General features: G+C 37.3%; 1 protein-coding gene across 8 annotated transcripts in view; it reads left to right on the plus strand.

The window, feature by feature from the left end:
• PCNX1 (pecanex 1) overlaps positions 1 to 23181 on the plus strand; it is a 171709-nt gene extending 148528 nt beyond the window's left edge. For 5 of the 8 annotated variants that reach the window (XM_030319448.1, XM_030319450.1, XM_030319449.1 and 2 more), the window contains 11 exons: positions 1866 to 2119; positions 3832 to 4062; positions 4694 to 4794; positions 5571 to 5721; positions 10832 to 11062; positions 11872 to 12146; positions 13779 to 13984; positions 16500 to 16942; positions 17349 to 17489; positions 17699 to 17735; positions 17883 to 23181. In XM_030319448.1, the coding sequence (XP_030175308.1) occupies positions 1866 to 2119; positions 3832 to 4062; positions 4694 to 4794; positions 5571 to 5721; positions 10832 to 11062; positions 11872 to 12146; positions 13779 to 13984; positions 16500 to 16942; positions 17349 to 17489; positions 17699 to 17735; positions 17883 to 18169 (2357 nt within the window). In that variant the 3' untranslated portion in view covers positions 18170 to 23181. Of the gene's footprint in view, positions 1 to 1865; positions 2120 to 3831; positions 4063 to 4693; positions 4795 to 5570; positions 5722 to 10831; positions 11063 to 11871; positions 12147 to 13778; positions 13985 to 16499; positions 16943 to 17348; positions 17490 to 17698 lie in introns of all 8 variants that reach the window. The other 3 variants (XM_030319451.1, XM_030319456.1, XM_030319452.1) reach the window with 2 other exon arrangements.
• Positions 23182 to 23806: the final 625 nt, after the last annotated feature.

Raw genomic sequence — 23806 nt, forward strand, 5'->3', positions numbered from 1 at the left:
GGCCATAGATGCAAAATTTTTCAGAACCCAGAATCAGCAGAAACCAGGAGTTCCTTTTTTCAGGTTCCTTTTCCTAGTTGAGTCATTTTCATTTTTTAAATTAAGTATTAGAAAGCAAATTAATAGAATTCATCTTTTAATAGGTTATAGGAGAAGACAATAAAATACGATGTTCCAGAAGATGCTAGGAGACTTTTGATTGAATTTCATTTCCTTTATTGGTCTGAAAAGTACTTCCTAAAATCACACACATTCTTATTCTGAAAAGGGAAAAAAAAAAAAGTTTGTGAATATAGATCTATAGTCATGAGCGTGTGTGGTGGTCAGTTGCAGCAGACGTTCCTGTTAATGTCAGGTTCAAGCCAGGGTTTTTCTTTTTACCACGGTGTGACATTGTTCCGGAAGTACTCAGCAATGTACTTGAGTAAGAAATGAAACAGCAGAGCTGTTCAGAGTTCTAGAGTGATAAACAACATGGCTCTTGAGCCCCGTCCCAGCCTACCTCTTCAGGCTTATCGTTCACACCACCACCAACACCAACAAAAACCACCACCACCACCCGGGTTGGTTTTCATGGCATCTGTTTCTCTCAGAGCAGTGTTTTTCAAACCTGGATGGTGTATATGTTCTCTTTAAAGAAAAAAATTATTGTAAAGTCTCATATAAGTTATTTAGCCTAAATATGTGCCTTTATAAAATTATGTGTAATCCCCTTATAATTATTATATAAGGAATTGACTAAGTGGAAGCAAGACCACAGAACAAGATAAGATAAAAATTAACATCAGTAGGGGCGCCTGGGTGGCGCAGTCGGTTAAGCATCCGACTTCAGCCAGGTCACGATCTCGCGGTCCGTGAGTTCGAGCCCCGCGTCGGGCTCTGGGCTGATGGCTCAGAGCCTGGAGCCTGTTTCCCATTCTGTGTCTCCCTCTCTCTCTGCCCCTCCCCCGTTCATGCTCTGTCTCTCTCTGTCTTAAAAATAAATAAACGTTGGAAAAAAAAAAAAAAATTAACATCAGTGTGACAGGTGATATCTTACTGGCACTAGATTGCTGTGGGTGTAATTGTGTATTCCAATTTTGTATTTTCCCTTCAGTAACACTAATGCAGGAAATGCCTGTTTGGTATCTTGTATAAAAGAATGTAACTTCAAAGAATTGTTTGCTAGTGCTAAATAATCGGATCTCATAACTAATTAAATTTTATCAGCAGATAAGCTTCAAATGCCAATAATATAATTTTAACCAATTATTGTTGGAACTGGCAGCAGAAAAATTATGTATTTAAGATTAAATTATCATGAACCTTTACAGTTTATATATCCAAATAAGCAGGATGTACATAATATTCCTGCTTGCAGTATGGACATGATACTGATAAACAGAGCTCAGATTCTTTTGAGTTCTGCATGTCTGGCTGTATTGTGTGCCCTGTGACGATTTACTTCTAATTCAGTCCTTCCCTTATTGAATTAACTCAAACCTTCATGAGATGTCCCTTTACTCATTGGCCTTCATTTGACATAAATGCTATTGTAAACCCAAATTTGAAAAGTTTGGGATCAGTGAATCAAAATTAAGAAGGTTACTGCGCAAATTTTCAGAACCTTCAATGCACTAATGCATGTTGTGATTCTTCAGGAAATGAATATATAATATGTCTACTTTCTGGAGCTTCCTGCAGTTTGTTAATGAACATTCCAGGGCAAATCAGTCACATACTTTCAATTACTATAAAAGGTGTCTTTTTTCTAAATTTCTTGTGTCTTTGAAGCATTTATTTTTCTACTTCATATTTTTTTTTCTCCTTTGTATTCACTCATGTCTCTCTCTCTCTCTCTCTCTCTCTCTCTCATTCTCTTTAAGGTACTTACTGTCAACAACGGGAAGTAGAGGCCATTACTGAAGGCGTTGAAGAAGATGAAGGATTTTGCTGTTGTGAACCTGGTCATATTCCTCATGTGCTTTCATTTAATGCTGCGTTTAGCCAGCGCTGGCTAGCTTGGGAAGTGATAGTCACTAAGTATATTCTGGAGGGGTATAGCATCACTGACAATAGTGCTGCTTCTATGCTTCAAGTCTTTGATCTTCGGAAAGTACTCACCACTTACTATGTCAAGGTAAGGGAATGTGCCTCATTAGATCTTCTGATAGTTGGAAGTTTTTCTTGGGAAAGACTTATGTATATTTTTTGTACCTGTGCTTTGCTTCTAAGTAGTGATTTAAATTCTCTAGTATCCAGTAAGTCAGTAAAGTATACCTATGAAGGTCTTGTTGTTTCTTTTTTTAGTTGAACTTACTCCATTTGTTTATTAATAATAATAGCTATTATTTGTAGTTCGTGTGTTTTAGGCACCGGGCTAAGGAATATGCATATATACAAATATATGTAACTTACCCAGTTTCCTAAGGGAGTATCACATCTCTGTTTTACAAGTAAACAAAAATCAGATGTTACCTGTCCCAAGTCCTCTAACTAGCAAATGGAGTTATGGATTTAAAACATAGGCTTGTCTGACTCCTGAGCCCTTGCTGTTGACCACTGCTTTGCACTGCTTTCAATAAACTGAATAAAAGTATTGCAAGATTTGGGAGTTCCCCAAGACCACCCTCACTTGTGACACCACTGCAGGGGCCACTCTCAGATTCAGTAATTTGCCAGAAGGACTCACAGAACTCAGCAAGGCCATTATACTCTTGATTAGGATTTATAACGGTGGAAGGATACAGATTGAAATCAGCCATGCAAATAGGCATATAGGGCAGGGTCCAGAAACACCAAGGCATGAGCTTCCAGTCGTCTTCTCCCGGTGTAGTTGTGCACACAATGCCCATTTCTCCCGGCAGCAAATGTGTGACAGTATTCACAGAGTATTGTCAACTAAGGAAGCTTGCTTCAGCCACGGTATATAGAGTTTTTATTGGAGTGCAGTCACTTAAATGTGGCTGACCACCCACACGGCCAGCCTTAGTTTCCAGCTCCTCCAGAGGTCATGGCTCTAAGCCCCAAGTGAACAAAGAGTCTTAATCAGCCAAGGCATTCCAAGGGAGTAGAAGTTATTTCCCAGGACCCAAGGGCAGATACCAAACCTCTCTTTGGGCAAGGCTAGTTCTTTACTACACCAGTATTCTGTTTTTGCTGAAGATTTTACAAGATTACAGCACAGCTATGATTTGGCGGCCTGCAGACAAAGCCAATATTTTCAAGAGGGAAATGTATGCTAAATTTCGGTGACCCATGTCTGGATTTTCCATATCTGTTTTACTTCCTCTATGTATCACCTTATTTGTGCTGATTGGGATGAATGTTAAATCTTATATTTAATGTTTGGTTAAACCCAACCTCAGGGAGACAGATTTTATAGTTTTTACATGCTGTGCGTCTGCATGTGTATATGGGATTTTCCAATTCTGATTCTAAATAGATATATTTCTGTCGCTTTATTATTATAATTCTATAACTTGACCTAGTATCACAAGCTGATTTAATAACTTTCTATGAGCAATTTCTCAAATCCATCACAGTAAAGTTTTTCTGCCTCTCTTAAAATACCCTAAGCTCAAAAGTTCTAAAATCAATAGAATTATTTTGAATTTGCCTTGCTGAATTTATGGTTGTGATTTTTAAAGTATTAAATTAACTGTTCATCCAGAAAGACCTGAGGTACATTTTTTACAGCATTCCTAAAATGTATTCTTACAGTATTGAGCTAGAATAAAATATTAAGTTATACAATCAGTATAAACTGTTGGCATTTATTTAGTGAGAAATTGGAGTTAATCCAAATTATAATTTAACCTGGATTTTTTTTTTAAATCTTTTCCCCATTAGGGTATCATTTATTATGTTACAACTTCTTCTAAGCTAGAGGAGTGGCTAGCTAATGAGACAATGCAGGAGGGACTGCGTTTGTGTGCAGATCGAAATTATGTTGATGTAGACCCAACATTTAATCCAAACATTGATGAAGACTATGACCATCGACTAGCTGGCATATCCAGGGAGAGTTTCTGTGTGATTTACCTCAACTGGATAGAGTATTGCTCTTCCCGAAGAGCAAAGGTAGAGGTTATTTCATTTATAACTGTTTGAGCCTATTTTTTCAGAGATGGAAAGACTATCCCTGTTTGTTATTATGACGTCAGTTTTTCCAGATCTTCCTCTTCCTGATCATCTGAGTAAGAGAATCTGCAGTTGTTAAAAAAAATAAAACAAAACTCAGAGCTTGAGGGGAAGCAGTATTCTCCAGATAGCAATTTGATTTTCTTTACTATAGTTATAGTCACTGGGAGGGTAATACAGCCGTCACTAATAGCCAGCTTATGTCCAGAAATAACTAATTAATAGATAGAATATTGTATTTTCAGGAGAGGACGTTACCAGTAATGGTGTATACCAGTAAATACTTTGAGATGTTTTGCTAAGATCCTTATACTTTATAAAATAGCCAGTTTTTTAAGTTTGTTCTGCTATTATAAAGTATTAGATTTTACTTAAAGGTTTCAAAGAGCCTCCTCATACATATTGATACTTCATTTTATACTGATTTGCTAAGCTTCTTCTCATTAGAACTATTTGAAGACATGGAAATTGTATGCTAGTTGAGTTCTTCATTCTGATTTGTTGAATATCTTCTGATTTGTTAAAATACCTTTATACCTTTCTGATAACTAATGTTCTTTGTTTTTTAAAGCCACTGGATGTAGACAAAGATTCATCCCTGGTGACTCTTTGTTATGGACTTTGTGTTCTGGGACGGAGAGCTTTGGGGACTGCATCCCACCATATGTCCAGGCAAGGAAGGCATTTCTGTTTTCAGGAAAAGAGTAGGGGGAGTTATATAACATAAATCTGAAAAATCTGAAATAGCTTTTCAGAATGCTTATTCTATGCTAATTTATTGCAAAAGTCTCTTCTGATACTGGTTTTTTATAGATCTTTGAACATAGTTGAGTTCTCTCAAGTGGTTAATAGCTGGCTTTTAAAATTCACACGTGTGGGTAACTACTGGTAACAAGAATTTAGTGGAGTTAAGGCATTTTTAATAATCACCCCATAAAGTTTATTGGTCTCCCCCTGTTTTATATCTGTTTTTCTAATGATTTACCTCTTTTTATTTTTCCATATATCCATGTAGTTTTTGTCCAAAGCATTTATGCTTTTAATATGGCTAATCTAGTACATTAGATTTAGGGAGTATAAATATAAACTGAATTTCTTGACATACGCATCTTAATGAATTAGAATTAAGAAATATTACCTGGTTTAGATTCTTTTGTGATTACTATGTGTTTTCCAATAGGCCCTCCTTAAGTTTTTGTAGCTTATATACTCTTCGTTGTTGATTTTCATGGACTCACTGTTATAGTGGTTACTAAACAAGGATCCCAGCTCAAACAGGCCCTATATCCCTTGTGATTCTGATTGAGGGGTTCTGGCATTAGTACAGTCTTTGGAATCTGTATTTGCAAAACACTCCCAGATGATTCTGATGTACAACCACATGTAAGAATCAGTGTGATGGTAGATCTTTGTCAAAATGTGTAAACTTTTATCTCCAATCCTAACAGTAATTTAGAGTCATTCCTCTATGGACTGCATGCCCTATTTAAGGGGGATTTCCGTATTTCTTCAATTCGAGATGAATGGATCTTTGCTGACATGGAATTACTAAGGAAAGTAGTAGTCCCGGGGATCCGCATGTCCATTAAACTTCATCAGGTAAGAAAAGGAAAACTGTAATGTATTACTGGTGTTTAATGGTGCTGGTTCACTTCCAAATTATGTTCCTGGGGAACTTTTTGAGAAACGTTTCATTTGAAAAACAGAAAAACATGATTTATGGCAAGATATTAAATCTTAGAAGCCTGAACGTATGTTTCTAAGAGTAAATTTGAATATTAATATTAAAGAGTAAATGATCTGGGCACGAACTTGAGGCAAACTGTAAGCAGTGACAAACTGGAAATAAAGGTCCCTCACCCTTAGAATTCTTGTTTTGACCTCACATTTCACATGTGATTCAAGCCTCTTCCGTAGCTGAATGTTAGCCAACTCCCAGTGCAGTGGAGTAGCATCTCGGCGGAGTTGTAAGTGCTGCTATTACTGAACTCTGTGTTTAGTGTAGCAAGTTATACAGAACGATAGATGGTCAGGACAGATTTAGCCTTAGTTAAATAATCCTAATAGGGTAATAAAAATTAAAATGTAACCCCCAAATACGTTTCCAAAGCCCTGGATCATTTCAAGACTGTATTATGAGATTAAGAACTGGTGCTTGCTGCCCTAATCATTCCACTTGACAATAGTCATCAGATCTGGTGACAAAGACTGCCTGATAAGCCTCATTAAAATGCATCTTTTATACTCAAATCTGTTTGAATATTTTTCCCCCCACATAAAGGGTGAATTACTCTGCAAGTGATAATACTATAATCTAAGACTGCTGGAATAAAGTCAATGTCCCATATTATTTAGGAGATTACTGATCAGGGATATATTATTTGAAAGTCTCTGTTGAAAATGGAATAGTATTTTGAGGATCATGGAGAAAATGTACATTTGGGAACAAAGAGTTGTCCATCTTCAGACTGGCTTTCTGGTTTTGAGACAATTCAGTGTCTTTAAAAGAAAAAAATAATGACTTTAGGTTAAAGTGTTTTTAAAACTTCAGAATTTCTCAAAAGGCACTGATTAATATATCTGCTCTGTAAGAAATACTCTTTTACATAACATGATTATCTAACAACTCCAAATAGATCGTCAGTTAATTCTAAAAGTTATGACAAGTATTTTATCTCCATTTGTCAGAGAAGAAACTGAGGCACAGGGTATCTGTATTTTCTGATACCATAGGTCTTTGCCGCCATCTCTCCCTACAGGTGCTCTTACCTGTTGCTGCCACGTTCATTTCCTTACATGTTCCTTTGGCGGTGGCATTATTGCCTGCGGCAGTGTTTCTCTACCTTACATGATGGCCCAACAAAGTTGGGTAAACTCACTCTCATTAGCCGTGACTGACAACAACAGTGACAAGCAGGGGGTAAGGGGTTGGAATCAGGAACCCAGGAGCCACGGAAGGCTGGTGAGGGGAAGGTAGGGAACACAAGTGCCCCTGGAAAAATTCCATAATTCTGACACACGTTTGAGAAGGCTGAGGTGGACCCGTTCAGTGGTAAGAAACAACCATTTATGAGCATCATTTTGAGACAGAATTTGGGTTGCCCATGAGGGACTCTCAGGCCAAGAAAAGATAGATCTGTAAATAGGTAATCTCCAAGGTTTGTATGTTGTATACTCCTGAAAACTCCCAAAAGCAAAAAAATGGGCAATGTTAAGCGAACAATATTAAAAGAGAGGATATGCATACACATTCCATAGAACCCAGAAACCTAAGAGAATGAAAGTTTATGTCTGTACAAAGAACACACATGTGTGCATTGGAGTCTTAATTGTAATTGCCTCAAACTGGAAACAACTCAACTGTCCATCAACAGACGAACAAACTATGGTATATCTACATGATAGAATATTACCTAGGAATAAAAAGGAATGGACTACTGTTAGACTCCACAACATGAATGAATCTCAAACATTATGCAGAGTAGAAGCCAGACATAAAAAGAGTACATATTGTATAATTTTATCTATATAAAATCTAAAGCCAAACTAGTCTGTAGCCACAGAGAGCAGATTAGTGGTCCCTTGGGATGTGGAGATTGATTGAATGCCAAAAGACAGGAAGGAGTGTTTGGGGATGAGGGAGAACTTTTATATCTAGAATGTAGCAGTGATTACATGGGTGTGCATATTTGTCAAAATGCTTCTAACTGCATGGTTAAAATGGTATCGTTTGTTATATGTAACTTATACTTCAAACTTAAAAAAAGGTTTTTTTTCCCCAGAAAGCGAGAAATATAAAGTTTCTCTTAACCCTTGCCTCTCAATCTTTGCTAATGTGTGTTTAGTACTTTGTAGGTGTTTTTAATTTTTGCTTTTTCCTTTACAGTTCTTTTTTGATTTTTTAATTCTCCAATCTAATGTATTATGTTTTTACTTTATAAATTAAAATTTATAATCTGTGTAGTATTTATAATTTTACACTGTTGTACAGCATATTAGTGTTCTTATATACATGATGTCTCCACAACCCAGAAAATTATCATTATTATTATTATTTTTTAGTAAACGGGGGGGGGGGAACCCATTTATTTATTTAATTTTTGAGAGACAGAGAAAGAAGGTGAGTGGGGGAGGGGCAGAGAGAGAGAGGAAGGTACAGAATCTGAAACAGGCTCCAGGCTCTGAGCTGTCAGCACAGAGCCCCACACAGGGCTCGAACAACCGTGAAATCACCACCTGAGCCGAAGTCTGATCCTTAACTGACTGAGCTACCCAGGTGCCCCAACCCAGAAAATCATTTAAATCCCAATTTGGTAGGTGAAGACTAAGAACTCAGAGAAATTAAGCAAATTGCCTTTTTTATGTGTTCTCTTGTTCATGTGTTTTCTTCTCTATTTAATCATTTTGTAAAACACTTTACCTCCTTGTTTTACCATTTTCATTAGTCTCAACATCCAGTTTGGCTTATAAGTGACATGATGAAAATCTTACAGTCAGTCTGTGATTGAGGACAAAGATGTTTTGTTTTGAGAGTGTGTGCGTGAGAGAAAGCAGGGGAGGAGCAGAAGGAGAAAGAGAAAGAATCTTCAGCAGGCTCCCTGCTCAGCAGAGAGCCTGACATGGGGATCAATCTCACAACCCTGAGATTATGACCTGGGCCAAAATCAAGAGTCAGATGTTCAACTGACCGAGGCACCCACGTGCCCCATATTTCTTATTCGTCTTTACATCATCATTGCTTAGCACAATGCTTGGCCGCCAATGAATGCTAAATGAATCAGTTTCATTATCTTCAAAAAATATATCTTGTGCATTGGCTTATAACTTCTCAAGTGTATTTTTAAAACGCCTTTGAAAAACTTTTGCCAGAACTGGGAACATTTGCTCTTTTTATTTGAAACATAATGAAAAAGATCACCCAAGAGTATCTTCCCATCACCCCATACCATTGTACAGCCCTTCCAAGAAGCAGCCACTGCCAATAATTTGATGTATATCTTTTCTGATTTCCCTAAGTTCATAGACATTTCCATCTATATGTATAAATATTTGCCTTTTTAAAAATATAATTGTGCTACATAAAATGATCTGTGGCATATGCTTTCCCCCCTATTTAATATAACATGGATGGGGTATCTGGGTGGCTCATTTGGTTAAGTGTCCAACTCTTGATTTTGGCTCAGGTCATGATCTCACAGTTTGTAAGATCAAGGCCTGTATTGGGCTCTGTGCAGACATCAAGGAGCCTGCTGAGGATTCTCTCTCTCTCTCTCTCTCTCTCTCTCTCTCTCTCTCTCTCTCTGCCCCTCCCCTGCTCAGTGCACATATGTGTGTGCTCTCTATTTCTCTCTCAAAATAAATAAACTTAAAAAATACATATAACATGAATAGCCAGCGCATACAGAGGCACATCACATTTTTAACGGCTCTGTAGTATTTCAGGGTATGATTTTTAACTATAGTTTATTTAGCAATTTCTGTATTCATGGACATTCTGCTTGTTTCAAATACTTTGCCTCCAAAGCAATATTCATTCAGCCCAATGAGAAGAAATATTTGAACAAGATAAAACATACTCCATTTTGACATGCCTAATATTTTCCAACTTTGTCCATTTTATTAAGAATATAATTATTGCCTAGGTCTGCACTTTTATTTTCCATTCAAAAATTATACCAACACTACCATACAAAGGAACTGTTCCTTCCCTAGAGGAACTATTTGCTACAAGAGAGTGCATTATATGAAATCTGGTTATCTGCTGATATGAGAAAATGAGCTTAATATTTAAAGGAAAGGTTAGGAGGGTTGGTGTACAGAGGTATTGTTAATTTGTAAACGTGGCTTAGGCCACGTTCTTTAGAAACAGAGTCAGAGTCCAGGACTCCTGTGCAAGAGATTGACAGGGTGCCCTCCGGGGAATTTGTAAGGAAGGGAGAGAAGCAAGGAAGAAGCTAAACAAAACTTGTATTTCAGCTGAATTCTAGCTTCCGCTGAATTCTAGAGTGAGTTCTGGAGTGTCAGTGTCACCAAGAGTTATATTAGAGGGAACTTTTATGTATATTAGAGTTGTATGTAAGAGGGAATTTTTATGCAGTTTAGCCTTCCTTAACTGATACCAGTAAGACAGTTCTTGAACAGAAAAAAATTATGTGTGAATGAAGACATGTAAAACCCAACTTGAATGAGAAAAAGAAAATACATAAAAATGGGAAAGGTATTTGTTTATTTAAAACTTAGAGGATAGGGTTGGATTGAAGAATTTACAAAAGTAGTACGGCAGTAATGAGCTAATCCCTAATCTGATTGAATTTAAGAATCTCTGATTTATCTCTAATAATAATAATAATATGTATGGATATGAAACATTCATATTAAACCAGTTTTTAAGAATTTTCATTTAGTAACTGAGTAGTAACTATAGAAGCTTTTATCAGTACACTGGAAGTCCTTCACTTCCTATAAACCATATTTTGGGGGCACTTGGATTGCTTAGTTAAGCATCCAACTTCGTCTCAGGTCATGATCTCACAGTTCGTGAGTTTGAGCCCCACGTGGGGCTCTGCATTGACTGTGGAGTCTGCGTGGGATTCTCTGTCTCTCTCTCTCTCTCTCTCTCTCTCTCTCTCTCTCTGCCCTGTTAGTGCTCTGTCTCTCTCTCTCAAAATAAATAAACTTTAAAAAAACCACATTTTTTATTTCTGTTTAGGATCATTTCACTTCTCCAGATGAGTATGATGACCCTACTGTGCTCTATGAAGCCATTGTGTCTCATGAAAAGAACCTCGTAATAGCTCATGAAGGGGACCCTGCGTGGCGGAGTGCGGTTCTTGCCAATTCTCCCTCCCTGCTTGCTCTGCGGCATGTCATGGATGATGGCACCAATGAATATAAGATCATAATGCTGAATAGACGATACCTGAGCTTCAGAGTCATTAAGGTAAGTTTTTGAGGCGTTTGTGTCTGAAAAAAGAAGAAAGGAACTTACATAACCTTGTCCTAACTTTAAAAAGTCATTGAAACTCTTTTTATAGACAAAAAAAAATGACCATACTACATTAGCATTATTTATGAGCACTTAATTTGATTTACTTTAATGTAATTTATTCTGTCCTCTGAAATTTTCTCAAGTACGATAGTCTTATAATGTTTGCTTATTTTCTTTCTGTGGCAGTCTTATCTATTATATATGCTATCTCTTCTTAGAATATCAGCATCTCTTCTTAGAATATCAGCACCATATTGCTAATCTGATTCCTAGGTTGCAAAATAATACCATAGTTTGTACTTTTCATTGTTTTTTATTTTTTGATTTTTTAAACATCTCATGGCTTTAGGTAGCTTAATTTCTGAGATTTTAATAGTTTATAACGATTTGCTTTTTATCTACTTCATTTAATCAACCTGCAAAGTCACAAACATCCTTTTAACTCTAAATATTTGTTACTGCTCATTTCTATCAAAAATATCTTATTACCCCGATTGCAAAATGCAACACTCTATCAATTTGGTAAACTTGGTATTTTTGTAAGGCAGACCAGGGAAGAGAGTACCGTGGCTGCTTATTATTTAACAGCCTACGAATGACAATGGAAAACTGAAGAGCTCCTATTCAAATGTGCCGTACTTGTATTTCTTGCTTTTCACTGTTATCATAGGTCTTTTGCATCTCTCCCATTTATACTCTTCTGTTTATATGAGTTTCATTCTTTGCCCCTTAACCTAATTCCCATGTGTTCTGGTTTTCAGGTTAATAAGGAATGTGTCCGAGGTCTTTGGGCAGGACAACAGCAAGAGCTTGTGTTTCTACGTAACCGTAATCCAGAGAGAGGGAGCATCCAGAATGCAAAACAAGCTCTGAGAAACATGATAAACTCATCTTGTGATCAACCTATTGGCTACCCAATCTTTGTCTCCCCCCTGACAACTTCTTACTCTGACAGCCACGAACAGCTTAAAGAAATCCTTGGGGGACCTATCAGCTTGGGCAATATCAGAAACTTCATAGTGTCAACCTGGCACAGGTGAGCCATGGGGTTGCATATTTCAGTGATGGTGTGTCCTGACCATCTTCATCCAAGCAGTTTTCATGAGCATCACCTGGAAAGCTTCTAGAAAAAATACAGATGCCATGGCACAATCTAAACCTATTCTATCAGGAACTTCGGGAAGTAGTCTATTTCAAACTCTTATTCAATACATCAAATGTACAGCTCTGGTCAATAACCACTGCTCCAGGGGCACCTGGGTGGCTTAGTCAGTTGAGTGTCTGACTCCTGATTTTGGCTCAGGTCATGATCTTGTTCATGGGATTGAGCCCCACGTCAGGTTCTGTGCCTGCTTGAGATTCTCTCCCTGGCGCTCTGCTCCTTCTTTGCTTGTGCTCGCTCGCTCGCTCTCTCTCTCTCTCAAAATAAATAAATAAACTTTAAAAAAAAAAAAAGAACCATTCCTCCAGCATTTGGTAGAATCTTGAATAGTTCCCTTTTCTTTAGCTTTTCTTACTCTATATTGCAGCATAGTGCCACTATTAGGATGTGTGAGCCAACAAAAGGCAAATTAGAGAAAAACGTAGGAAACCTGAACAAGCTGATTACTTTTGTTTTATTCCATTCTAGCAGTAGGGGGCGCACACTGTATTTGCTGAAACTCCTGCTTGTGCGATGCGGATATACTACTGCCATTTTAATAATCCAGTCATCACTCAGATCTCGAATCTGTGGTGTCTTCAAGTGTGCACATGAATTTTTTCTCTTCCTTTGTCTAGTAAATTACGGTGTTTTGTATAGGAACATCATAGTTTGGTGACTGGTGAAGAAAAGTCACGGAGTATCTTCAATTTCTTACAAGCTTTTGTTCAGATCGTTAAATAACAGAACTTAAAAACAGGATGTGGAATTGGGGTGGCAAACTCTCAAATAGACATCTTCTTCTAGGCATATTCAGAAAAAAAAAAAAAAGTTTCACCATTTTAGTATAAGAAAGAAGAAATAAACCAGAGTGGTGTTCGAAGAAATTTCTTTCCAAAACTATCCGTTGTGCTGGAATTGCCTTGAAGAGGTTGAGTTCTCTTCCCCCGAGAGAAATGGTATAGAGATTAGAGTGCCTAACTGCCCTGGTTTGCCCAGCACTGAGAGGTCTCGTGGGAAGCAAGACGTTCAGTGCCAGACTGAGACAATTAATTGTAGGCTATCCAGGATAGTTGGTCACCCCACATTAAAAAGGCAGGGGCGGGGCAGTGATTACAGCAGTGCTCATCCAAGTGTGCTACAGCAGAAATGAGGTCTTCTGGGGTGCATACTTCAGAGGCGCTGCCAAGGATTCTGTTTCCATCTGTGATCTTAATGGTGCAGTTTTGTTATGTGCAGTTTATTATGGTTCAGAAAAGATGGCAAGATCAGAAAAGATGATAAGAGTATATAAAAGTGAAGGTAGATTGGGAAGAATTGAGGCAGTGAGTATAACAGGGATAGTTCTTAGGCCATCCTTTGACAACATAACTGACCTTTTTTTGTTTCTCATATTGACTATGCTGTAAAGACTTTGAAAGGTGAATGTTAGTAGCATTAAACATTCTGAATAGCTAGAAATAGAATAAAACCCCTATCTTGAGGTGATTGTGGGATAATGCTGCTTACTTTGGTGTTTGTTCCCAGGTTAAGGAAAGGGTGTGGGGCTGGCTGTAACAGTGGTGGCAATATTGAAGATTCCGACACTGGAGGTGGAATTTCCTGCACTAGTAACAATGCAACAAGTGCCAGTGACCCCCATAGCAATGTGTCCCAGGGAAGCACTGCAAATCCAGGGCAAGGGTCGGGAGCAGGACCCCATCCACCTGTCACATCTTATCCTCCAACACTAGGTAATGTGAAAACAAACTTACGTGTCTAAGCCTCTTAGCTCTGGGGCTCAGTTAGTATGCATGTCTAAAGAGAATTCTAGATTACCTACTTGGAAATATGTAAAAATATTTTGTTTGATTCCTGGTTGGATGTTATCCTATTTATATTTATCCCTTTATATATACGTAAAATTTGAAATGTCATGTCTTTGAAAGTATAATGTTTAAAGGCTAATAATAATCTAGTTTATAACGTGATTAACTTCTCTTTCATTGGTCAATGATTTGGTTTCTTCGAATGTTGCAAATAAACTTTGTGACTGCTGTTTTCTTGGGCTAGAGACTTTAAAAATGCAATCACTAAATCAAAGTTTATGGGAATATTTAAGATTCATGACACATAAGGCCAAAAGTCTTTCCAGGAAGCTTTTGTTTTTGTTTTTGTTTTTTTAACCAGTTGGTACTCTCACCAGTTATACAAAGGAATGCCCATCCTGTAAACTTTGACCTGGAGTATTATCGGTTCCCTGCTTGCTCAGAACAGGAGAAGGGGTGGTCTTTAATTTCATTGCTTTAATTTGCATTGCTCTGATACCCAATATTGAAAGGTTTTAAATTGAGTTTATCAGCTGTTTCTCTCTTTGAAGTACCTGTTAAATCTCTTGCCCGTTTTTCTATTTGGTCTTTTTATTTTATTTGTATATTCTGTATTCAAGTTCTTTGTCAGTTTTCTGTACTACAAATGTCTTTTCCCATTCTATCCCTTGACTTTCGATTGTCTTTCTGTGAAGAGTGCCTCCCCTTCTTTTATTTACATATATATATATATATATATATGTATATATGTATGTATGTATATATGTATGTGTATATGTATATATGTATGTATATGTATATATATGCATATATAATTATTAATTATATATTATATAAATATATTGTATAAATTAATTTATATGTGATTATTATTATATATTATGTTATATAAATATATATATAATTAATTTTTTAAGTTTATTTATTTTGAGAGACAGAATCCCGGGCAGGCTCCATGCTGTCAGCACCGAGCCCAATGCAGGGCTCAAACTCAAGAACTGTGAGATCATGACCTGAGCCGAAACCAAGAATCAGATGCTTAACCCGCTGAGCCACCCAGGCACCCCGAGTAGCTTCTCTTTTGACAAGAAGTTCTTGGTTTTAGTGTGGAGCAATTTGCTGATCTTTTCCTTTCTGATTAGTACTTTTTGTATCCTACTTAAGAAATTTTTTCCTATCCCAAGGCACTGATGGTATTTTTTTTTTTGTTTTACTGATTTTCCTTTTACATGATATCTGCAATCCACATGGTATGCAGTAGGAATCAGATTTAATCTGTTTTCATATGGCTGATTGGTTGATTCAGTACTGTCTCCCCCCCCCCCGCTTTATATGAACGAGATGAAGTCTTAAGACATTTACTTATGTTTAAAAAAAATCCAATAGCATTGTAATCAAGACTAAATAGGTATATTATCAACATCTTGTGGTTCTTTTTTAACTTCTGAGTGAAAAGTTAAAACTTTCAGTGTGCTTTTTTACATGCTCTTACTTTGATCAGCTCTTTGTGTTTTCAGATAGAAAGTACATGGAGGAATTTTTTCATTAGAGTTAAAACTTACTTTCTAATTCTCACATTACTGTTAGGAGTCAGGAAAAAGACAAACCTGAGGAATTCTATCAAGCAATTTGAAAAAGGACACAGAAGAACCTGCTATTCAGTATCACTGATAATTCATGTATAGTAGCAATCCTGTAAGGGATACGAAAATTGCAATGTGGTATCATCATCTCTCTATGGACCGTGTAGTGTGTCATTGGAACGGATTGAAAGGCCACTAATTCTATACCTTGAGAAATAGTTATGGATCTTGCCACATGAATCCTTAGTAAATATTTCTCATGGTCTCGTTTCCATGAGATACTTAATTTCTGAAGTAATAAAGAGTTATTCTTGTTATTCTGAAATATTTCTGTGGAAGATATTTTAGGATTTATCCCAGCATTAAATCCAGATACTTGCTGAAATTATTTGTGTCTTTCTTTTACTCCAGAATTTTAATTTTTAAAAAGCTTTAGCAAATTGGGTGGCAATTTGGGCAAGTTGGGCAGCAAACTGACTGAATGGCTCAGTCAGTTAAGTACTGACTCTTGATCTTGGCTCAGGTCATGATCTTACAGTTTGTGATCTGCATTGACAGTGTGGACCCTACTTGGGATTCTCTCTCTCTCCCTCCCCCATTCACTCTCAAATAAATAAACTTTAAAAAAAAATTGACAAGCTTTAGCAAATTAAAATTATATTATCAAAACCACACAAGAAAACCGATCTCAAATATTTATTTATTTTTGATAACTTAAAAAGTTTTGAATATAAGCGTTAAATTCAGTACATTCAAGTCATTTTGCTTAAGGGATGAAGATTTAGGGAAAAAAAAAGAAAAGAACCGCGTTTGAATCACGCCATCTGGAACAAGTGCTGTTGTTTCTCCCTCGCTAGGCACTAGCCACAGCTCCCACTCTGTCCAGTCAAGCCTGGTCAGACAGTCCCCTGCTCGGGCCTCAGTGGCCAGCCAGTCGTCTTACTGCTACAGCAGCCGGCACTCGTCTCTCCGGATGTCCACCACGGGGTTCGTGCCCTGTCGGCGCTCGTCCACCAGTCAGATATCGCTCCGGAACTTGCCGTCCTCCATCCAGTCCCGCCTCTCCATGGTGAACCAGATGGAGCCCTCCGGTCAGAGCAGCGTGGGCTGTGTGCAGCATGGCCTCCCCTCTTCCAGCAGCTCCAGCCAGAGCATCCCGGCCTGCAAACATCACACTCTCGTGGGCTTTCTTGGGACAGAGGGAGGTCAGAGCAGTGCCGCCGACGCCCAGCCAGGCAACCCCTTAAGTCCTGCCAATAATTCACATGCCAAAAGGGGGGAAGTGATTTACAGAGTCCAAGTGAGTAAGCCCACAGTGCTGGCACTGTCTCACCTGTTTGTGTTTATTTCTCGTTTGTCGAGTGGAGGATGCTGGTGAAAACACACCTCATATTACTTAGTCTGAAGACTAGGACGTTTTTGAATGTTGAAAAAAGTTTCTGCCAGCCTGAAAACTGGAGGCAACTAGTTTCTCAGTGGTGATTGTTGTTCCACACTCAGCTGTTGTCATGTGGCCCTGGCAGTAAGGTCTGCTGTAGGCTAAAAGGAATTCAGGAGGTGGCCTTTCAGATTGTTTTTTGTCCAGTTATAGGCCATGGAGAACTTGAGACTTAGTCTGGGAAAGAGATTTTACTTGAGATTATATAATCTGTCATCATCCAGAAAAAAATTGAATTAGAAATGACCCATATTTATTTACAATACAGATCGTGGATCCCAGTCAAGTTCTGGATGGGATCAACCTATCAAAAAGGAAAGAGCTGCAGTGGCCTGATGAGGGTGTCCGGTTAAAAGCTGGGAGAAACAGCTGGAAAGACTGGAGTCCTCAGGAGGGCATGGAAGGCCATGTGAGTTCTCTTACGAAGCTGACCCCTGCTCTCACTTTTTGTGTAGCCTGACCGACTTGTGTGCACGTTTTTAGCTAATTGATGTTCATGCTTTTTTAAATGCACCTTTTGCTGAATTATCAAACAGAATGACTGTCTCTAATTTTAAGTGAAGTTTGCAAATGCATTCAAGGTCCCTGCCACTAATTTATTTTATTCTGAATCATTAGGTGATTCACCGATGGGTGCCTTGCAGCAGAGATCCAGGTACTAGATCCCACATCGACAAGACAGTACTTCTGGTCCAGATTGATGATAAATATGTGACTGTCATTGAAACCGGGGTACTAGAACTTGGGGCTGAAGTGTGAGCCAGTGTTTTTAACTACATTTCTCTTCCCTCTCCATTCCGAGACGTTGGAAAAAGAGAGGAGAGCGCAGAAGACGCCTGCAGGTTTTCCTCTGCTCCTGTGTGGGAGATACTTGGATGTAGAGTGGGCTCGGCCAAGCGCCTCTCCTTCGCCCTTCACCCTGACTCCTGTCACTGTCTCCATCCCCAAATAAAGCTGAACTATTTTTTTAAGTTAGCTGCCGACAAAACATTTTGCATGAAGGATAAAGTTCTGTTAAATTACATCCTTACAAAAATTTTTTTCCTATGCATTGCCTATGCTTTAAATCAACAAACTCTTCATTTCTAAACTACGATCTCATATTTTTCTAATTTCTTTGCCAAAAATAATTGCCATGTTTTGTCATAGAACATGAAATCCATTTACCTTGATTTTTAAAAACAGACCAGTGTAGAAACCTTCACTTTGACGTTTAGCAGTATGAAAGTTTCATGTACAGTGAAAGAGACTATGAACAGACATAGATTTATCTTATTCCTTGAGCGCTAAAAACTTTAATGAGAAAACTGCACTAATTTTTTACAACAATGCACTAAAGTCTGAGATTTCTCAGAACGTTTATTTATATATAAAAATAAAATACCATTATTTAAATTGCCTTTGGGATTAACCCCTGCCCTTTCCTTAAACATACATAGCAGGAACTGTGCTGCTTATTTTTTTGTCAGTAACCTATACTCCATGCCAGTACATTGGGTGTTTTCTCTAAAATGAACGTTAAGGGTCAAGAGATACATAGCTTCATTGTTGGAGATAGCGGTCAGTGCGTCGGTCCTGTGAACACCACTGCCAGCTCCTGTGTCCACACATCGGAGGCGCTCCAGCACCGGTGTGCCCCAGCTCCTCTTGGGGCAAGCTCTGCTGGGGTCAGTTCTGGGAAGAAAATACTTTTATTTTTCAAAGAAGAAGATGAGCATCCAGGAACTTAAAAAAAGGATCGATTGCTTTTCTATTCAGAGTCATTAGCTCTTGAAGTTACTCACATGCAGTTCAGTTAATCAAGTAAAATTTTTTCAAACGAAATTATCCAGATGGTGCAGTTCTTGTTATGTCCCTCTTCAATAACCTCGCCTCTTATTTTGCTCCTCTCTTCTTTTTCTATTACTTGAATTTTATTTCCTGTAATTTATAGTGTGTAGGTGTAATTTGAAATATTTATAACTGTGAAATTGACTTAATATGTTGTCTCATAACTTAAATTTTATTGGTTTGTTTTTTTTTTTAAATACGCGTGTATTCAGGGAAATATATAATTCAGATTTACAATTGGGCTAGGTGGAAACTGTGGTTTAGATTTAATTTTCAACTTCCGGTATTTTTTAAATCCTTCCGAAAACTTTCCCCTTTTGTGTGAAACTCCAAAGAATATATATACATCTCCTGAGCATTTAGGAGCAGCCATCTTTCCACCCTACTGCAAACGGGAAGTAGAAAGCAGGTGTGAAGTTAATCTTCAATGTGTATTTTATTTAGTCTGATACATCCAGAGTGTTACTCTTTCCCCATGTGGCGCTAGCCACATTTCAGGTACTCACCGGCCACATGTGCCTGGTGGCTCCTGTATTGGACAGCACAGGTGTAAAGTATCTTTTGATGAGGTGACAGGAGAGAGAAGCTGTTTCCGCACTAACCCCTACTGTCGCTCTCACAGTATAGCATAACACTTCCGTAGATGGAATGAAAACTAACATCCGACTACATTTCCATTCCACAGTGTGGTTATTTTGCCCTTTTCTAATTTACAGTTTTCGTAGTTATTCAGGATCCAGTGTACCTCGTGCTGACATTTCCAGACTTCGCGCTTTGCCAAATGTACTTTTTAAAAACATTTGTCAAGTGATTTACTGAACCTTTACACAAAGGTACCCTTTCTAAATTGACCAACTAAAACGTATTTTCCTGATACTGTTGTTACATTCTGTATTTGCTGCATTTTGGCAAATCTACAGTATGTCATTAAGGTCCAAGGCTTTTATGTTTCTCTTCTGAAACCGAATATATGATCTGTCTACCTAACCATCTATATTTATTTAAAATCTTCTCAAAGGAATTATGATTCCTGCTGCCTGTTCTCTTTCTGAAATGAATATGATCTTTTCATGGTCATTACCTAGATGGGAAGATAAGTGGAATCCTTTCAGTCCTAAATGGAAGATAATTCATTTTCCTACACAGAAAAAAAAAAATCTGAGCTTCAGATGATTCAGTCAGAAGGGCTATTCCTAGCCTCACACCCCCTACCCCCAATTGTTAAACACATTACACGCTCTAAAAATGTAAGACTAGATTTTATATGGAACATATATATTGGGTCTTGATTTGGCATGATAACTGTGGACATTCTTCTCAAGACAAGTTGAATTTTGTTATAACCCTTGAGGGAATTTATAAAATAGAAACCCTAACAGGAGCCCTGTTTTTATTTTTTAGTCTAAACCTGATGGTCTTTTAAAAGTCAGAATACTTTTCTAATAATTACGGCAGAGGAAGCAGTGATAATTGAAGACTCATGTCTTAACAACTGGACCTAAATTATTATGTGGAAATATACATGCTTTCATTGAGTAAATTGATCATACATGTCTTATTCTGCCTTTCCCAGCCCCCCTTGGAGAATAGTGAACTGCTTATTTAGATTCCCTGCTTAACTGTCTTCATTAGTGTACAAGACTCCAGCATACACACACTAGTGTCTTCAGTTCACATTTGCCAAAACTTTCAGAGTTCCATAATTTGAAAGTAAGAATATGTCATTAAAACACTAGCTTTTTATGCATTTCCCTTCAACAGAGTCTCATTGATACCTTTCTGGTCTTTGTCTTGTGTGAGTTTGTTTTTTCCCTTCTTTTGAGAGAGAGTCCTGGAGTGAATTATAAATTGTTACTTTCTTTTCTCATTTCCTCTCATTCAGTGGCAAAAATCATTTTACAACTCAAAGTTAAGTTTTTGGTTAATCTTCGAGCTTATAACTTGGTGTGAGCCCTCTTTTTTACATCATTTTCAGTACTTGATAGAAATTTAAATGTTCATTTTTTTCTAAAGAAATCTAAATTTTCCAAGAGTATAGATTAATATAAGATGTTGGTATTTAAGGGACTTGGGAGAGTAGGTGGTGAGGCTGTCTATTTTTACGATAAGAGGAGATTAATTACCTTTCAGGAAATTAATGAACAATCTTCACCAGTGTTCTGCCTTCTTTGAGTTGCTATTATTGGAAGGTGAGCTTCCCTTAGATTTGAAGTCGTTTTAAAAATATTTCAAGTGTAACTGAGATACTTCTACTAGTCCTTGAAACAGAAGTAGACAGATAGTATTTCTATCCTGAGTGAGGTATGGAAAATTATTCTGTGTACCGAATGTCAGGTCATAGAAGTTTTTATGTAGAAACTAAGTTTATAAGGAAGATGGGTTTTTCTTCTTGGGTTGGTTTATTTTTCTGTCTTCTATCAAAATATAAAAAACAGCCTCAAACCTAAGCAAGAGTAGTTAACTTAGCCTTAATAAATTCCACTTTGCTTCCATGCAACATCCTTCTGCCTCTGCTTAGAAATTCATTTGGTGGATTGCTGCATCGGTCCAGAAGTAGATGTCTTTTAAACTTACGATTTGTCCAGAGTCTAAAATTATCTTTTTCTTTTAGTTAACTTTCAAAAATCTTTCCTTCTAAATATATGACTTGAGAAAAAGATACCTTAGTAATTTTGCATCAGAATTCTTTGAATTTATGTTCACTAGCTATTAAACTATAAACTGCTACCCAGATTAATTACTTTTGTGTTTATCTTCCTTATTCTTTCATTAATATAGACAATCCCTTCCGTTTTTTTTTTTTTTTAAGTCCTCAGTATTCATTCTTGTTCTCTTTTGTAGTGTAATATAATCATACAGAATTACTTTGCCTGGACACAGACCCAGTGCATTTTTTTCCCTTTGATGTGATAAATTGTTCGGGTGAAGTATAAAACATCAGTTTTTATTCTAGAGGCTTTTCCTTTAATTCTAAAATGAGTGGAAAGAATAATGTCAGTCAAGGCTAAAATGATACTTGGAACCTGTCAAGGGACTTTGAACTTTCTGTTTTAGTCTTCTGACCATGCATTTGTGCAGCATAAGTTTTAATAATACATTGGAAATCTGCAGGTTTTTTTTTTTTTAATTAAGTTTTTTAAAACCAACCTCTCTTCATTTTTCTTTTTTAAAAATCTGGTTGATATATACCTAGGCCTTCTCGTTTTTGACTTGCGAAATGTTGAGGTAAGAATTGTGACTGGAAAGGAATTAATTATTATACAAATAGATCTGGTGGGTATGTGAGTAGAGTGTTAATTTTGCTTGAAACAGAAGTATATTTTCTGCTTTGAATCTCCTCACCAGAGTCCTCTGTCAAGAACTATGTATGATAAGAATTTCTCTTTATTGCCTATCAGCCCACATATTCTTTCTGAAGTAGAGTAAATAAGTTCTATTTGTGAGCTGAACTTTATCATCTGCCATTTTATGGAAGCAACACAGCATTCTTTGGGGGAAGCAGAACTGATTGTCCTCGCAAGGTTATGTGACGACTCTGCTCTCAGACTTACACCTGTTGTATAGGGTTATACCTTTTTTCTTACGCCTCAGCTCTGCACCTGACAATTTATGGTTCTGTGGAGCCAAGCTAGAAGGAACAAAGGTCATGTGAGAGTGGCGAGGATGGATTCCTGGGTGTTACTTGTGCAGGTGAAGGGGCATCCTGGAATTCTAACCAGAGTAGTTGTCGGAAGTGAGATGGCTGCTCCAGATGACTCCTGGGTTTAGTGTAACTGTGGTTGAACAAGATTTTTTTATGTATGAAGCTTGATTCCACAACCAAAATAACAGAAACGTGGGGAAAATCCTGTCTGCTTATGCTTTTTAAAGCTTACAGTTTAAGTGAAAATAAATTGTAAAAACTGATTACCTTAACCCTATACAATGAGCTCTGCATGAGGAAATGGAAGGAAGAATACTACAAGTGATTCAGGAAGGTATATGTGAGGAAGGAAAATGGGTTTCCCTTTTCTGATTATGGGCTCTGAAAGTATTCATTGCCTTTACCAGCATTCAGTATAAACCAGAGATAAGAATATATGTACTCGCGTGGGTCTGTGAGTGTGTGTGCGTCTGAGTGTTTGTTATTCTAAATAGCTTGTAAATATTGTAGTTGTTTAAAATGGAAAATAAAAGCTGAGATTGTTTTTTTCTTTGCAAATATATTGCATCAAAAATACAGTATTGACAGTGGATAAAACACTGAGGAAATAAATTTTTTTTCATTTTGCCTTCTGTCCATTTTTGTCAAGAAAAAATAGAGTACATCATATAAAGCTCTGCATAGCATATTTTAAAACATGTACTTGGTTCTGAAATAATCATTTTAATCAGAAGCTTTGGCCTATAAACATGATTCAGCTTATAAGAGAAATGTACATATTTCATATTAAAAGGACACCTTTTCATACTTGGTAGAAAGGTTGTACTTTATGTCTTTTGAATTTATCTGAATATGTTATAGTAATGATACAACATTAGATGGAAAACCTAGGGTAATAAATGTGTGTATGTGTTCACTGTATTACACTAAGTTACAATATAGAAAAAGGAGTGCACATTTGGATTATGGTCATCAAAATCAGACAAACTAACCTATTGTTTACATGTGTAATACTTAAGAGAAAATGCAAGCTGAGAATGAGAATAGATATACTCTTTTTTTTTTTTTTTTGAGTTTATGTATTTTGAGAGAGAGCTCATGAGCTCAAGTCAGGGAGGGGCAGAGAGAGAAAACCAAGTAGGCTCCACGCTGTCAGCACAGAGCCTGATGCAGGGCTTGAGCTCACGCACTGTGAGATCATGACCTGAGCCAAAGTCAAATGCTTAACTGACTGAGCCACCCAGGCAGCCTGA

This window comes from Lynx canadensis, chromosome B3, assembly GCF_007474595.2.
Source record: "Lynx canadensis isolate LIC74 chromosome B3, mLynCan4.pri.v2, whole genome shotgun sequence".
NCBI lineage: Eukaryota > Metazoa > Chordata > Mammalia > Carnivora > Felidae > Lynx > Lynx canadensis.